At 45.8% G+C, this 16,330-nt stretch overlaps 1 protein-coding gene across 1 annotated transcript; it reads right to left on the minus strand.

Annotated features, from left to right (window-relative positions):
* Positions 1 to 6,815: 6,815 nt before the first annotated feature.
* Positions 6,816 to 11,000, minus strand: LOC131200790 (uncharacterized protein K02A2.6-like). The gene is made up of 3 exons (XM_058188047.1): positions 9,090 to 11,000; positions 7,549 to 8,501; positions 6,816 to 7,446 (listed from the first exon to the last, which is right to left on the minus strand). The coding sequence occupies exons 1-3, from the start codon at positions 10,998 to 11,000 to the stop codon at positions 6,816 to 6,818; spliced, it is 3,495 nt and encodes a 1,164-aa protein (XP_058044030.1).
* Between the last annotated feature and the right edge of the window lie 5,330 nt (positions 11,001 to 16,330).

The raw sequence follows: 16,330 nt of genomic DNA on the forward strand, positions 1-16,330 counted from the left end.
ACCAAAAAGGCATTAAGAGTGTAAACCTAATCTTGCATAGCTTCTTCTCTGGTAATATTACACTACTAACCAGAGCATACAAAACATTTGCTAGACCAGTTCTGGAATACAGCTCATCTGTCTGGAACCCACAGTGCAAATCGGACTTTAATACAATTGAGCGCGTCCAGAAATATTTCACAAGAAGACTCCTCCACTCCTCTGATCACAACAAAATACCTTACGCCACCAGACTTGAAATTCTGGGTTTAGAAAATTTAGAACTATGCCGCCTTCGGTATGACCTGAGCATAACTCATAAAATCATCTGCTACAATGTCCTTCCTGTCAATGACTACTTCAGCTTCAACCACACACTAGATACAAACTTAAAGTGAACTGCTCCAAACTTGATTGCAGAAAATATTACTTCAGCAACGAAGTTGTTAATGCCTGGAATGCACTACCAGACTCTGTGGTCTCATCCCAAAACCCCCAAAACTTTAACCTAAGACTGTCTTCCGTTGACCTCACCCCATTCCTAAGAGGTCTGTAAGGGGTGTGCATAAGCGCACCAGCGTGCCTACCATCCCTGTCCTAATGTTCCCTTTAGTTGTATTCATTTTATGTATTCAATTCATGCTTATACTTATATATACTATCTAATATGTACTCGACAAAAAATAAATAAATAAATAAATAAATGTGACAAAATTCTAGATTTGAGGAGAGCTGTTCTCCTGAATGCCTTTTCTTAAATAACATTTCTATTGGAGTGGACTTGAAGGAGCCAAATAAGATTGGGATATTCAATAACCTGTAATTTTCTCACATTACCAAACTGCTGGATCATTTTCTCGCTCTTTTAATTCATCTTAAGAAAAGTTGTATCACTTTTTTCAAAACCCCATAAACAAAGGGACATGAAAGAAATTGAGTTATTCTAATAGAATTTACATTTAGACTTAACTAATATTAAACCGTTAAAACCAGAGGTGGTTTTCACATAATTTAACAACCAGTTCTCTCCAGCACCGAAAATGTGAGTCCATGTGCTTTCCACGCATGCAGATGGCCTTCTGCCACGTGCATGCGTGGCATAGCACCACGCATAGCACCAGGATGGATGGGCAGCCCATCCGCAAGTCACAACTACCAGTTCCCCCAAACCAGTCCTAAATGACTGAATCCCACACCTGGTTAAAACCAGCATATGTTTAATTGCTTTTCCCTTTGTCACATTAAAAATTACAATATTGCAGAATTTTGAAGGGTTCAGGGACCATGTGCATAGGGCCGTGATGGCGAACCTATGGTATGTGTGCCACAGGTGGCACGCGGAGCCATATTGGTGGGCACGCGAGTGTTGCCCTAGTTCAGCTCTGGTACGCATGTGTGCGCTGGCCAGCTGATTTTTGGGTGTTCCAGGCCCACTGGAAGTTGGGAAACACACTGTTTCCAGTCTTGGGGGGGATGGGGAAGGCTTTCCAGAAAGCCTCTGGAGCCTGGGGAGGACGAAAAATGGGCCTAACGGGCCCACCGTGCCATCGCGTGCCAAAAGAATGGGGAGTGTGGGGGGATCACACATGCATGTGCGGGGGGGGCATGGCGCATTGAATTATGGATGTGGGCACACACACACGCAACCCTCCCGCACTCCCCCCGTTTTTGGCAGGCGACGGCAAAAAGATTCGCCATTACTGCCACAGGGTATTGGGGCCTATGAAGTTTAACCCACATAGCCTTATTAAAGAAGATGGTTAAGAATTAGAAGCATCCTCTAGATCAGAGGTGTCAATCTGGCAGCCTGCGGGCCGGATGCGTCATGCGCAGGCCACGCCCCCCCCAGCTCTGCGAATGGGAAAAACTTCGTGAAACGTCACGCGATTGCAACACGACACCATGCGTTTGACACCTGTGCTCTAGATGCTCTTTGTTATCTGGAAGACTTCATTGTGTATGGGTAAAACTTAAGAGAGGCACCTGACATGGATTTTGTAACTTGTTAACTATCATAGTTATCACTGGATTTTAATCTAACTTATTTTTCTCTCTTTTAAAATGGTAATAAGGCTTTATCAAACCACTGCAGACTGGAAACGTGGGAAAAGGTATCCTATTGCTGTATGGATTAATTGAAAACTTCTAACATTCCTAGATTGAAAAGGCAAAATGTAGAAGAGGTGGCTGGAGAATACCTCCTGATAAGAAAAAGTTTGTTAGTGCTAATTGGCATCTGGTTTGTCTCTTCGAGAACTCCAAACAATCTTTTTCCTGATTAACATCTTAAATTTTACATCCCTTCTGATGTCAGACCTCATTTAAAAGGACATATGTGCGACATGTTTGACTACATGTAGTTGATTTCCTATGCAAAAGGGAAGTTACTTTCGTCCTGTTGAATCACTTGCATTCTCTTGCATTTTTGATGTCTTCACTATAAAAGTAAATGGAGATCAAAAGGAGATCCCACTTTATCAGAGTACTCTAATAAATTGCTTATTTCTGATGTCTCATTGGAAAATACTATTGCTGAGGCACGAGCCTAACAGTCAGAGGTGAAATCCAGCAGGTTCTGACAGGTTCTGGAGAACCGGTAGCAGAAATTTTGAGCAGTTCGGAGAACTGGCAAATACTATCTCTGGCTGGGCCCAGAATGGGGTGGGAATGGAGATTTTGCAATATCCTTTCCCCAGGAGTGGGGATGTCCTGTCTCCTTCCCCACTTTGGAGCAACGAGCTGGCCTTCAGCCAGTGGATTCATAGCTCTTATCAGTCCTGGCAGAGAAATCGCCACTGCCTGCCAAAGTTCAAACAAATGATTCACAGAGTAAGACTTTCAGCTCTCTTTGAAATGGTTCAGCTAATTTTTGCTTCCCGTGGAATGAGAGCAGTCCCAAAGCTCCTTATATATCCTTCCCTTTGATGACGCCGCCTCTCTAATCTTCTGAAGTGCGGGTCGATCCAAGTTTGATTATTATTATTATCAGCTGGGTCTGAAGGCGTAGCCTGGGGAAGGGAGGAATCAGGGGATGACAGCCTCATTATGTCCTCTGACTGGTCTGGTTCTGGCTCCTGGAGCCGGGCCAAAGGAATCGGTGCTCCTGAGGTAAGCCTTACTGGCCCTTCCCCCTCACTCTCGGAGTCACTTTCGGACATGGGGCCAGGTTCGGGGGCTGGAGTCACAACAGGGGAGGGAATGGGGATTTTGCAGTATCTTTCCCCTGCCACGCCAACCAAGGCACACCCCACCCACCAAGCCATGCCACAGAACCAGTAGTAAAAACAAAATTGGATTTCAGCACTGCTAGCAGCCATATTTGGCCTTCAGCTGGCAGGAATCTGGGCTCTGATATCTGAGGTGAGTTTTATTCTACAGCAAGAGTGGGCAACTATGGCCTCTTTTTTTAAAAAAAGTATTTTATTCGTTAAATTTTTTTTACAAACATATCAATGCGTGAACAGTGTGGCACCTGGGTATCATGCATTCTAATACAAGTAGAACTAGTAAAATTATAATTATTACATTCAATCAACTTATATGTTTCTAATAATAATACACATTTTTATTAAGTTACAGTCTATCACAGTGATGGCTAACCTTTTTGCCATTGCGTGCCAGGAGCGTGGGTGTGTGTGTCATGCCTGCACATGCCCACACCCATAATTCTATGCGCCCTGGCCCCACGCATGCGTGCACGACTCCCCTGCTCCCCCCTGCTTCTGGCACGCGATGGCCTGGTAGGCCCGTTTTTCTCTCTCACCAAGCTCCAGAGCCTTTCTAGGAGTCTGGGGAGGGCAAAAACAGCCTTCCCCAACCCCCCGGAGGCTTTCCAGAGGCCAGAAACAACCCGTTTGCCAACTTCCAGAAATTTGCAAATGGGCCTCCAGGGAGGTGGGGAAGGCTGTTTTCGCCCTCCCCAGACTCCTAGAAAGTGTGACAGCAAAAAATGGGCCTTCGTTACCACCACTCCGTGGCCCTTGGAAGGCAGGAAACAGCCTGTTTCCCTACTTCTGATGGGCCCAGAAGGCCCGAAAATCAGCTGGCCAGTGTGCGCATGCATGCTGGAGCTGAGCTTGTGTGCCCACCAATATGGCAATGCGGTTCACCATCACGGGTCTATCATTATTCAATTATTTCATATTTTCTCTTGTCATTGCTTTTATTTTATTATATAAAAGTGTATACACTAATATTCCCCCTCTCTTATTTCTATCTCTTATTCTAACTTTTAATCATATCACCCTTTATTTTAAAAACATTTTCTTTCTATCCTATCTAACTTCTAGTCATGTCACCTACCTAAAAAAAGAAAAGAAAGAGAAAGAGAAAAGCAAATTAGAATAACAAAAAAGAGAAATCATGTATCCATCGTCTCTTGTCTGTTTCAATACTTTAATTACTATGCTTTTTTTCACTTGCCTCCCACATTCCTCTCTTGGATCGTTATCTCTGTCTGTATCTACTTCTTGGCTGTTCGATCTAGATTTTTCTCCCACCTGTACCCTCTTCCACTGCCTAGTTTCCAAAGTTTTTGCCCAGGCCCCTGTCTCCCTTTCAAAGTATCTTCCTGTATCTCCAATTCTCTTTTCAACTCTCTTAATATATTTTCCTCCTAGTTTAATTCATCAATCACTATTATTTTCATTGTTATCTCCTCCTTGTCTTCTTCTTTTATTCTCTGGTTCTTTGGCTCAAACTTTTCCTCCATTTCTTCTGTTGGCTCCTCCCTTTCCTGGGCATCTTACTCTTTACTCATCATCCCTCGTATAGTATTTTCCATTTTTTCTGTAACCTCCTTAAATCCTTTCTCCATGATTTCCTTTGTATTTTGAAAAAGTAACGCCATCTCCTTCAAAATTCCACTCATTTCTTCCTTATAAAGCATCTTATTTTGTTTTTTGTTTTTTAAAATCAACGTTTGTCCAGCAGTCCAAGAACTATTTATTCAGTCCTTAAGTTGCCCTTCAAGGAATGCACTCATCACAATTCTTTATATCCCATAGGTAAACAATCAGTTCCATTTAAATAGTCCCAGAGGTTATCAGAAGCCTCTTTGCGTTCCTCTTTATGGCCTGAGGACTTCAACTCCCAGTATTCCTGAACCAGCCAGGTCATAGAAGGGCCATATTTGCCTAACCCTGTTCTAAATGCTGCTTATGTGCTCATATAATCCTCTCTTTTGCTCTCAGTAGAAAAGGAGGGGACTAATTGTGAATAATAGCACCCAATTTACTCTCAGAAATATTTGGCCTAGCTAGACTATGATACCTATGTTGTCTAACTGAGACAGTTATATAACAAAACAATACAATCAGTGGGTTGCCCCCGGTTTGGACCGGTTTGCAAGAATTGGTAGTAAAACCGGTGGGAGGCTCCGCCAACTGACCTGGACGTCATCAGGAAGCTTCTGTGCATGCGCAGAAGTGTGCATGTGTGCGCGGCCCCATTGCAAACCAGTAGTAAAGGTAAGTAGAACCCACCCCTGAATACAATGTATACATGTGTTACACAAACTGCCGTTTTAAGGTCAAAGAACCAGGCAAATGTATATGTATATGTGTCCATTGATCCACTCATATTTTAGCTACTCATTCTCCTTCAACTGGTATGTCTTGTTTAGCATTAAAAATGAAGCACATACTGACATCCAGGGGAGATGCTGATATTTCAGAGAATAATGTTTTGTATCCAGAAAAGAAAACAAGATTTATTTGTGATTTATTTATCACAAGCAATAAACAATAGAACTTTCTTGATCACTGGAAGGTTGCAAACGTAGGCCAAACTCCATTAATTTTCAACAGTTTTCTGCCATGAAGAAAACATACTGTTTATATACTGCTCAGTGTTAGGAACCAGATAACACATTATTCTTAGTGTTATGATAATATTCCCCAACGATAGCCCTTCACTATGTACATTGTCTCCAGCAAATTGGCTGACATTTCTTGGATGTTTAATACTGGTTCGTTCTTATAAGCTGAATGGATTTATTTTTTTAAAAAAAAGATAAGATCTGGGTAAGGAGCAAAAACTTGTAGACTTTGATAACAGAACTACACTCCTTTATGAAATTTTTTTGAAAATAATTTTTGTTAGTACTTGTCCATACTGAATATTTATCCCCTTGAAGTGTTAAAAGGACTAATTGTACTCTCAAGTTACTTATCAAATTAATTAATAGTATCTGTAAATAAAATAATATCTGACTTCATCTCCCCGGTGAGATTTAAATATGAAGATTTGTTTATTCTTAAAGCAGCATTGCACATTCCTGGCATGGCAATTATACTACAGATTTTGTAGCCCCAAAGGTTCATGTGTAGTGAATATTTTTGCATATTATAATTGCAGATAATGTCAGCCTCTACTTATGATGCTTGCTTGCTATCGGCTGCCATTGTAACGGGAGGGGGGAGGTTTTGCTGGTATTTGGGGTGAGTGGGAAGTGAGCTGGTAGAGATGTCTCGAAAAAAAGAGAGGAAACTTCTCACAGGCTTCAAGAAGCTGTGAAAGGAGCTGATAGCTGTCAAGGTCAACCATTCCAGCATACCAGATAGATGGGGGCCATCTGAAGAAGAACCCTACAAGACATCTTGGTCCTTGGGGGGAGGGATTTGGGATTGCTTTCTGTTCTGTTGCGAACAATTCGAGGGTCCGAGGCTTGGCTTAAAAACTGCTTTATTAACGACTCTTAACAACTTCTCACTGGAGGCAATAAAAGGAACACCGCGCTTGGCTCGGCAGCTGCTTAAGTATAGCTCGCTATCAAGCTGCGGAACCAATCAAACAACCCCCTTTCCCGCTCTTTACACTAGCCGTGCTTTAACCAATCAGCGACGGCTAGCAACAGGCATTCTCTCCTCGGGTCGTATTCCCGAGGACATAACACCCTTCACCCTCCGGATGGCACATGCATAATCTGCGAGATATGCCGGGCGCCGTCGGCTCCGCCCCGATTGTCTTAGTTCTTGAGTCGGTGGCGCTGGAGTGGGAGGAGCCGGACTGCCATCCTGCTCCGAGGGTGGAGAGTGCACATCTGGATCGGGAAAAGGCCCTGGCGATGCTGCAGCAACGGGAACTGCAGGTAAGGCAGCCGGCGAGACCGCTTCGGGGGTTGAAGTACGTGGTGTGTCTGGCTGGGCCACCGGACCCCCGAAGAGATGGTCGGGTGTTGGAGCAGCGATGCTTTGCTCAGGGCATGGATCGGCCGGCCCTGCGATTCTTCGGCGCAGCTGATTTATATGTCGGCGCCACGGGCGTCCATCTCCCAGTTGGACCCTATAAGAATAGGGTCCGGTTAATTGAATGATAGTACCGGGGAGCCACCGGGTGTCAGCCCCGAAGTTTTCTGCGTAGACCAGGTCCCCCACCCTGAAATTCCTATAGTTGGAATCTGTGCATCTGGGTATATCTGGAGTGAAACTCGGATGCAGACGATCTAGAGTGGTTCGCAAGCGTCGACCCATCAACATCTCGGCCGGGCTGCGATTGGTATCTGGACATGGGGTTGAATGTTGTGCCAATAAGTATTGGCAGATCTTGTGGTGCCAGTTAGAGGGGCCCAGGCGGCTTAATGCTTCTTTAGCTGCCCTAACGGCCCTTTCCGCCCGGCCATTTCCCGCCGGGTGGAAAGGAGCTGTGGGGGCATGGCGGATGCCCAGCCGTGCCATAAACTGCTGAAAATAGGCCGATGTAAATTGGGCCCCATTATCAGTGACAATGACATCGGGAAGTCCATGGGTGGCAAACAGGGTTTCCAGGACCCTGACGACGGCTCCAGCCGTGGGGGAAGGTGTCAATGCAATGTCAACCCACTTCGAGTAGGCGTCGACTAGAATTAGGAAGGTTTGGCCCAAAAAAGGTCCAGCGAAATCCACATGGATTCGCGCCCAAGGGTTTCTGGGGTTCTCCCAGTTCCTGACGGGGGCAGCGGCTGGCGCTGATCTAGAGGCTTGGCACTGGGGGCAATTTGCCACCCAGGCCTCGATCTCCTGATCCATCCCCGGCCACCAAACGTAACTGCGCCCTAAGGCTTTCATTCTTACCATTCCTGGGTGGGCGTCATGCAAACAACTCAAGATGCGCTTACGCAAGTCGGGGGGTACTACTACCCTATTCCCCCACAACAGGCACCCCTTAAGGACAGATAGTTCATGCTGCCGGCGGGAGTATGGAAGGAATTCAGAAGCTAGTGATTCCCGCGGCCAACCCCTTTTCACCCAATCGATGATTTTAGACAGAAATGGGTCCTTAGCAGACAAACTCTCGATATCGACAGCAGAGACAGGAACGTCCCAGTCCTCAACAAGAAGGACAGCGGACGTCGGGGCTGGGTCGGCCTCCGTTATAGGTAAGGGGCAGCGGCTAAGCGCGTCCGCGTGCCCTATAGATTTCCCGGGCTTATACAACAGTTGGTAGGAATAGGCGGCAAGGAATTCCACCCAGCGGGACATGCGTGGGGATAGAATTTGGGGGGTTTGGCGGTCGCCTGCCAGCAACCCCAGCAATGGTTTATGGTCGGTTACAAGATAGAAAAACCGACCATAAAGGTAGTCATGGAATCTTTTGATTCCAGCTACTGCGGCTAGGGCCTCCCGATCAAGTTGGCTATAGTTTCGTTCGGGAGGGGATAAGGTGCGTGAATAGAAAGCGATAGGGGCTTCGGAGCCATCAGGAAGAAGGTGGCTCAGAACGGCGCCCACACCGTAGGGGGAGGCATCACACGTTAATGACAGTGGCAGGCAGGGATCATACTGCACTAGGACAGCCGCTGACGTAAGGGCATCTTTGACAGCCCGAAACGAGGCAGCCACAGCATGGTCCCATCGCCATGGGGCTTTGGAATCCAACAGCCTATGCAAGGGCTCGGCTAACGTGGCCTTATGGGGCACAAAGATGGCATAAAAATTAAGAAGCCCCAAAAAAGCTTGAAGCTCCGCCTTATTTACAGGCGTCGGGGCATTCTTAATCGCCTCTACTTTGGAGAGCGCAGGGTGGATTCCTGAAGAATCCACCGAAAATCCCAAGAATTCTACCCGCGGAACCCCAATACAGCACTTCTCTTTTTTTAGCTTTAGACCCGCAGCCCGGAACCGACTAAGGATGGCCCTCAAGCGTTCGATGAGTTCTGACCTGTCCCTGGCGGAGATCAGAACGTCGTCGAAATAGGGTACAACCCCTGGATTTCCGTGGAGCAATCGCTCCATCAAGCCTTGGAATAGCCCGGGGGCTATGCTGACCCCGAACTGCAGGCGGTTACACTTAAAGGCACCCCGGTGGGTGACAATTGCCTGGGCCATGGCGGTCGCCTCATCCACCGGGAGTTGCTGATATGCCTGGGCGAGGTCTAATTTAGCAAATATTCTGCCTTGCCCCAATGAGTGAAGGAGATGTTGTACAACTGGGACCGGATAAGGATTATCCTGCAGGGCTCTATTTATGGTGCATTTGTAGTCGGCACAGATCCTAATGGATCCGTCCGGCTTTAATGGAATCACAATGGGGGTTTCCCAATTAGAATGGTCTATAGGTTCAAGGACTCCTTGGGAAATAAGTTTATCTAGCTCTTTGTCTACCCTGGGACGGAGCGCTAGGGGAACCCGTCGGGGTTTAAGGCGCCTGGGAGCTATCTGAGGGTCCAGATTAAAAGCGATAGGGCGACCAGTGTACTTGCCCAGACTGCCGTCAAATACATCCCCAAACTCTGAAAATAAATTGTCTGGAGTATCTAGGACATTAGCATGGACTCCGGACACTTCAAGATGTAGGGCAGCAAACCAGTCCAGCCCTAAAAGACTTGGGAGGTTATCCCTGACTACAATGAGAGGTAATTTCCCCAAGAAGGACCCATGGGCGACCCGAAAAACCCCGCATCCCACAGTAGGAATTTGTCGGCCCTGATAGTCCCTTAACGAGATCTGACAGGGCTGAAGGCAGCGTTTAGAGATGTGGGGCATCAACTTCTGCAGCGTCGGCCACACGATGAGTGATCTAGAGGAGCCGGTGTCAATCTCCATTGAAATTGGTACATCTTCTAGAAGAACTCTAAGGAAGATCTTTTGGACGGGAATACCGGAAGAGGCGTGGTTGACGTCAATCGTTGCAACATCATAGCCCTTGGAGGCGGGCTGGTGTTCGTCACGGCGACTCGGCATTCGTCTTGCATCGCGCCTCGGTTCGAGCGGGGTCGAATATGTGGTTGGGGCTGGAAGTAGGGCCCGGCAGACTCTCGATAGGTGACCCATTCGGCCACACCGGCGACAAATCGCAGTTTTAAATCTGCAGCTCGAGTGGTTGTGGTTTCTCCCGCACCCGAGGCACATATCTGGGTTTCCCCTCCCCTCGCGATTGCACTCATTTCTTCGTGCTGCATTGAGGCGGCGCACAGCTTCATCAGCAGGGAACGGCGCGTCGCCATCTGCGTCTTCATGGTGGACTGATAGCGGCTTGACGGCAGCAGCAGCCGCAGCGGTGCCAACATGGAACCGCTGGATCTCTGCTGACGACCGTTCCGACATTTCAGAAGCTCGTGCCTCTTCGATAGCCACCTGGAGTGTCACTTCAGAGCGGGCCAGTAGGCGGCGCTGCAACCGCAGGTCCTTGACCCCTGTAACTAGTTGGTCTAACAACATGTCTTCCAAATCGGTGAACTCGCACTGTAGCGCAGCATCGCGAAGGGACGCCATAAAATCATTGATAGACTCGCCCTCACCCTGGAACCGCTGTCTAAAAAGATGTCGTCTGGCCACGCGGGAGGGTTTCGGGGAGTAGTGGGCCTGTAGTTTCTCCAGTAGTGTGTCCCAAGGGACGGACGACACTGCTTGTGGCGCGGTGAGAGCCCGAGCCGTCGCAAAAACGTGACGACCACAAAAACTAAGGAAGTAACCACGCTTCCTAGCGCTCGAGATATCAGATAAATTGTTCGCCTGCAGGAAGCATTCGAAACGTTCTAAATACGCTTCCCAGACTTCATTAGCAGGCTCAAAAGGGGAGAAGGTTAAAATGGCGGTTGACATTTAGGAAATTTTGCTCCTACCGCTAATACGGAAACCGTCGCCTCACGTAGTATCCCACCCCCGTCGCCAGTGTTCTGTTGCGAACAATTCGAGGGTCCGAGGCTTGGCTTAAAAACTGCTTTATTAACGACTCTTAACAACTTCTCACTGGAGGCAATAAAAGGAACACCGCGCTTGGCTCGGCAGTTGCTTAAGTATAGCTCGCTATCAAGCTGCGGAACCAATCAAACAACCCCCTTTCCCGCTCTTTACACTAGCTGTGCTTTAACCAATCACCGACGGCTAGCAACAGGCATTCTCTCCTCGGGTCGTATTCCCGAGGACATAACACTTTCAATATGTAATTTTCGTGCCTATTACCTCAGACTTTGCTTTTCTTTCGTTGCATTCAGTTCATACCAGGGGTGAAATGCTCCTGGTTTGCACCGGCTCCCCCGATTAGGTAGCGATGGCAGCTGCTGGTTCGGAGGACCGGTAGCAAAAATCCCTGGCCCCGCCCCCCCGCCTCTGCTGAGGCACACCATCAGCAGAGTTTTGTTTTTTTTTACTTTTAAAAGTTTTTCTTCATGCCTTGAAAAGTAAAAAAAAAAAACCCTCTGATAATTGCGGGGCTGAGCAGAGATCATCAGAAGAAAACTTTAAAAAAGTTTTTTTTAAAAACCCTCTTCAGCCGAAGGGGAAAAAAAAAAGAAAAAAACCCAAGGTTTTAAAAGCCTCCTCTGGCGATCCCAGAGGAGTTTCCTGATCCTCACAGGCTTTTAAACTCACTTTTTATCAGCCCCCACTTATAAGAGCCCCCACCCATGCACAGCCAATTCCCCTTCCTCACTTACCTATAATTACTGCTCTTTCGGGCTGGCAATGGCATGCTTTCTTCAGCTACTGAAGAAAAAAAAAAGCTTGCTTTGACTTCCTGCTTTGCTGGCTGAGGAACTCTGGGATTTGAAGTCCACAATAAAATAAAATAAAATAATAAAATAAAATATTTGTGCAGCTTTCTGAGATTTGGTGTGTTTCTGTAGTGTTTCACTCTAACTACACAAACACACAAAATCTCAGAAAGCTGTATATGGCATTTTGTGAGTGTGTGTGTGAGTTGTATGTGTGTAAAGTGTGAAAATTGGTTTTTGAGCTTTTTGTGGCTGTGTGAAGTGTGAAGTGCAGCTGCTTTTACATTGTGTGTGAGTCAGTTTTGTTGTGTTGTGTTGTGTGTGTAAAGTGTGAAAGTTGGTTTCTGATACCTCTTATTGTTTTTTATACTTTGTTTATTATTTTTATTATTTATTGTTATTGGCCATGCCCACTCAGTCATCTGACCACCAAGCCACGCCCACCAATTAAGCCACGCCCACAGAACCAGTAGGGAAAATTTTACATTTCACCCCTGGTTCATACTTAGTAAAAGTACCTTTCTCTACAATATGGAGTTGGGGTTTTTCTTTCTTGAGTTTTGAACAGAGGCACACCTAACACATACAATTTAATACTTTCATCATCATTGTTAACCAAGGCTCTAGACCAGTGATGGCTAATCTTTTTGTTGTCGTGTGCCGAAAGCATGCACGCGTGATAGTGCCCGCATGCCGGCACCCATAATTCAATGTGCGCGTCCCCCCCTGCATGCCCTGCCCTTGCACATTTGCGTGCAATCCCCAGGTGAGACTGGAAGTTGGGAAACGGGCTGTTTCCGGCCTCCGGAGGGCCTCCAGCAGGTGGGGGATGGGGTGAGGAAGACTGTTTTTGCTCTCCCCAGACTCCTAGAAAGGCTCTGGAGCCTGGGGGGAGCGAAAAACAGGCCTTCCCCACCCCCCTGGAGGCCCACATGCACAGAAGGTAAAAACACCCGGGTGGGTGGGTGGAGCTTTGCTCTGCCATCGCTACCGGATCACTGACCCATCGGCCACAATCACTACCGGATCGCGAGATCTGGTCAGAACTGGGAGCATTTCACCCCTGAAGGAAGCAAACTGGAGTCTCTTGCCAAGGCCCACAGGAAGCCACTGGACAGGGAAGAGCCACAGGAGGCCCCAGTCTGACAGAACAGTGATGGTTGCAAATGAGTAAAACTTAGCAAAGGAAATACTGAATATTTCATTTTGGAAATATGATGTGGGATTATAGATCCACTGCTGGCAGTTTTTTGTATTATAGAAACTGTAATGCTTCTAAATGCAAACTTCATGACTTTACAGCATTATCTGCCAGTCACAGTGTGCTGTTACCTTGATGATATAGCACATAGCCCGAGTCTCTAGATTTTTTTTTTTCATATCATAAAAATGGCTTGTTGCATTTTGTTGTTTCCCTTTTCAGCAGTTGCTTCAACAGGAGGGATAATGATGATGGATGGGCCTGTAATTTCTCCATTCACTACGGTCTTTTGAAATTGGGTTTTTTAAAAAAATATTCTCAGCAGGGGTGGGTGGATGGAACAGGTGTGTGTTCAGAGAGAGTGACATTAGCTGTGATTTGGTTCACAATTGCTTCTTTGTCTCCAGTTTAGATCATGCTGTTCTGTTCTCTCCCACTTTCTTTACTAACTTTTTAATGTTAATTTCAGCTCAGCGTGCATCTGTTCCTTATTTTCCATTCATTGTGGTGCTGTTTGCCTTTCAGATGCTTCAGAGACTCCTGTGTGTTTGAGTGCGCTTCCTGAACAATATTTCCGGTAGGTGTGTGTGAACGCGCAGATATAATTCTGAGAATGGTAAGTTGTTGAGGATCTTCTTAAATTTAGATGCTTCATTTTGGGTTGAAGAAATGAATTACCTGTAACTCTTGTAAGGTCCCAGAGGTTTCCCTGAGTCACTGAGATGCCAAAGAGAGTGAGACTTGAGATGTGGCGTGCAAAAAGAAACAGATTTTATTTTTGGCCAAAACAAAATAGTGGATGAAACTATATCCAGAACGTACAGACACAAAGCATGTAAGGAATAACCCCACCTCGGGGAAAGTATGGCGTCCTTTTATATCTTCAGACATCAGCTTAGTACTCAATTCTGGCCCCCTGGCCCATGGCTTCCTTGTAGCCCTGCATTGGCCATGCAGCAAGGAACAAGGGGGCTGAGTGATTAGCAACAGAGGGGCTGGGTGCTTTGCAATACAAGTATTTGCCTGATGTAACCCTGCCAAACCATGACATACTCCGCTTCTTGAGATATCCACCAGGCACGGAGTTGTACAAAAAAACAAGATAACAGAAGTTAGATCACTGGTAGAAGCAAACAGCAGAGGCAATTCCAATTCTTAACAAAGCAATTCTTACAGAAGCAAAACAGAAAGTCAAAGTAATTCTACTGACTCTGCTATTATGTTCCACTAATTCTACCTATTCTATTATTATCATTATGTCCCTTCACTCTCAAATACAGCTTTCTGTGTAAACAATCTGTACTGGACATCATTTGCCAAACTGCAAAAGCTGGATGGAAATGTGTATGTGTGCTTGACTTAGAGCTTCAAAACTATTATTAAATTGTCCATTGTCCCAGTAAGAATTTAATGTGTCTGACAGAGAAATATCCTGCCCCTTTAATTGCACGCAGCTGGAAAGGGGAGGACATAATAAATCGATAATAAAGATGTGCTATTTTTTAAAAAAATTACTTACATTTTACAACCCATTCTGTTTCCAATAGTTTTGATTGGATTCTTCTGGATAATAATAGATGTGACTGGAAGATTATCCTTTGTTCTGCTCTGTCCCTGTATCTAATTTGTGGTGATATATCACTTTAGTATATAGAAGTTCCATTTAGCTGGTGTGGTTAAAACCACTGCTAACCCTTTCATCGCTGAAATCATAAAATCTCATTTGTACAGAGTTTTAATTTTCCTCCGTCAAGCCAAATTTAATATAAGGGAAATATTCTGTTTATTTGCAGGCTGTTTGGGATTTGTTGCCTCTAAAGAGTAGTGAACAGGATAGGAAATATTTGACACCTTTATGTTTTCTTTCATTAATTGTATGTGTTTATGTGCTTTTCTTCTCCAATGAAGACCCTTCTTAACCCAAACCATTCCCCCACCCCTCTACCTGACCCAAACAGCACCTATCATGCACTTCCTGACCTGCACCCCGGTGAAGCCCCGCATCTTAGTGGTGGGTTTCAAAAATTTATAGTACCGGTTCTGTGGGTGTGGCTTTGTGGGTGTGGCTTAGTGGGTGTGGCAGGGATAGGATAGTGCAAAATCTCCATTCCATCCCCAATCCAGGGGAAGGTTACTGCAAAATTCCCATTGCCTCCCAATCAGCTGGAACTCGGGAGGGAGAGAATAGATGGGGGCAGGGCCAGTCAGAATTTTTACTACCGGTTCTCCAAATTACTCAACATTTCTGCTACCGGTTCTCCAGAACTGGTCAGAACCTGCTGAAACCCACCTCTGCCACGCCCCCTTTCCCACCAGCAGCAGTGAACTTATCAGCCTGTTGGCCTTGAAACTGCAAAATCCTGCATGTCTTTCACTCTTTCTCTCTGCAAACTTCCCACAAGCAAAGTAACTGGGAAAACAGGTAGGCAGGCAGGCAAGGAAGGAAGGAAGGAGGGAAGGAAGAAAGGAAGGGAGGAAGCAAGCAAGCAAGGAAGGAAGGAGAAGGAAAGAACAGTGAGGAAGAAAAGAATGGAGTAAGGGGAAGGAAGGCAGGGTGGTATAGAAGGAATTCTTCTTCTTCAGAATTTTTTTTAATCATATGAATTGTATAGAAGTTTTCATAGTGTTCATAATCTTTCTTTGCTCATCCCATATGACTTTTTTGTCCATTGTGGTCATTAAATGTGTTTAAATTGTGGTTGTTAAGTTAAAATTGAATTGATGCCCTTAAATAGCAATAGCAATAGCACTTAGACTTATATACAGCTTCACAGTGCTTTACAGCCTTCTCTAAGCGGTTTACAGAGTCAGCCTCTTGCCCCCAACAATCTGGGTCCTCATTTTACCAACCTCAGAAGGATGGAAGGCTGAGTCAACCTTGAGCCTGGTGAGATTCAATCTGCCAAATTGCTGGCAGCCGGTGATCAGCAGAAGTCGCCTGCAGTAATGCACTCTAACCACTGTGCCACCGCAGCTCGTAAGTTAAATTGTGCTCGTTAAGTGAAAATTACTTGTGTATCTATAACTGAAAGCCATTGAGAGGCATAAAAAGTGTTTTGTACCAATAACTATGAGGAACCATGTCAAATAATATCCATGTGTATCTGTCAGTCAGTTTAATTAGATTTAATGTCAACTCTGCTGTAGTCGAGACTGAAGTGGAGAGGTGTGAAACAAACATTGATGTGTCTGTGTAATAACGGGATAATGAGATGCATTGGTTCTGACCAATTTCCAAA

Source organism: Ahaetulla prasina, chromosome 6 (assembly GCF_028640845.1).
Source record: "Ahaetulla prasina isolate Xishuangbanna chromosome 6, ASM2864084v1, whole genome shotgun sequence".
Lineage (NCBI taxonomy): Eukaryota > Metazoa > Chordata > Lepidosauria > Squamata > Colubridae > Ahaetulla > Ahaetulla prasina.

Coding starts and splice junctions, on each gene's coding strand:
- LOC131200790 (XM_058188047.1), bottom strand. CDS start 11,000: ATGTCAACCGCCATTTTAACCTTCTCCCCTTTTGAGCCTGCTAATGAA. Junction 8,502..9,089: donor TCATCGAACGCTTGAGGGCC/ATCCTTAGTCGG, acceptor CTTGTAACCGAC/CATAAACCATTGCTGGGGTT. Junction 7,447..7,548: donor AAAGAAGCATTAAGCCGCCT/GGGCCCCTCTAA, acceptor GATGTTGATGGG/TCGACGCTTGCGAACCACTC.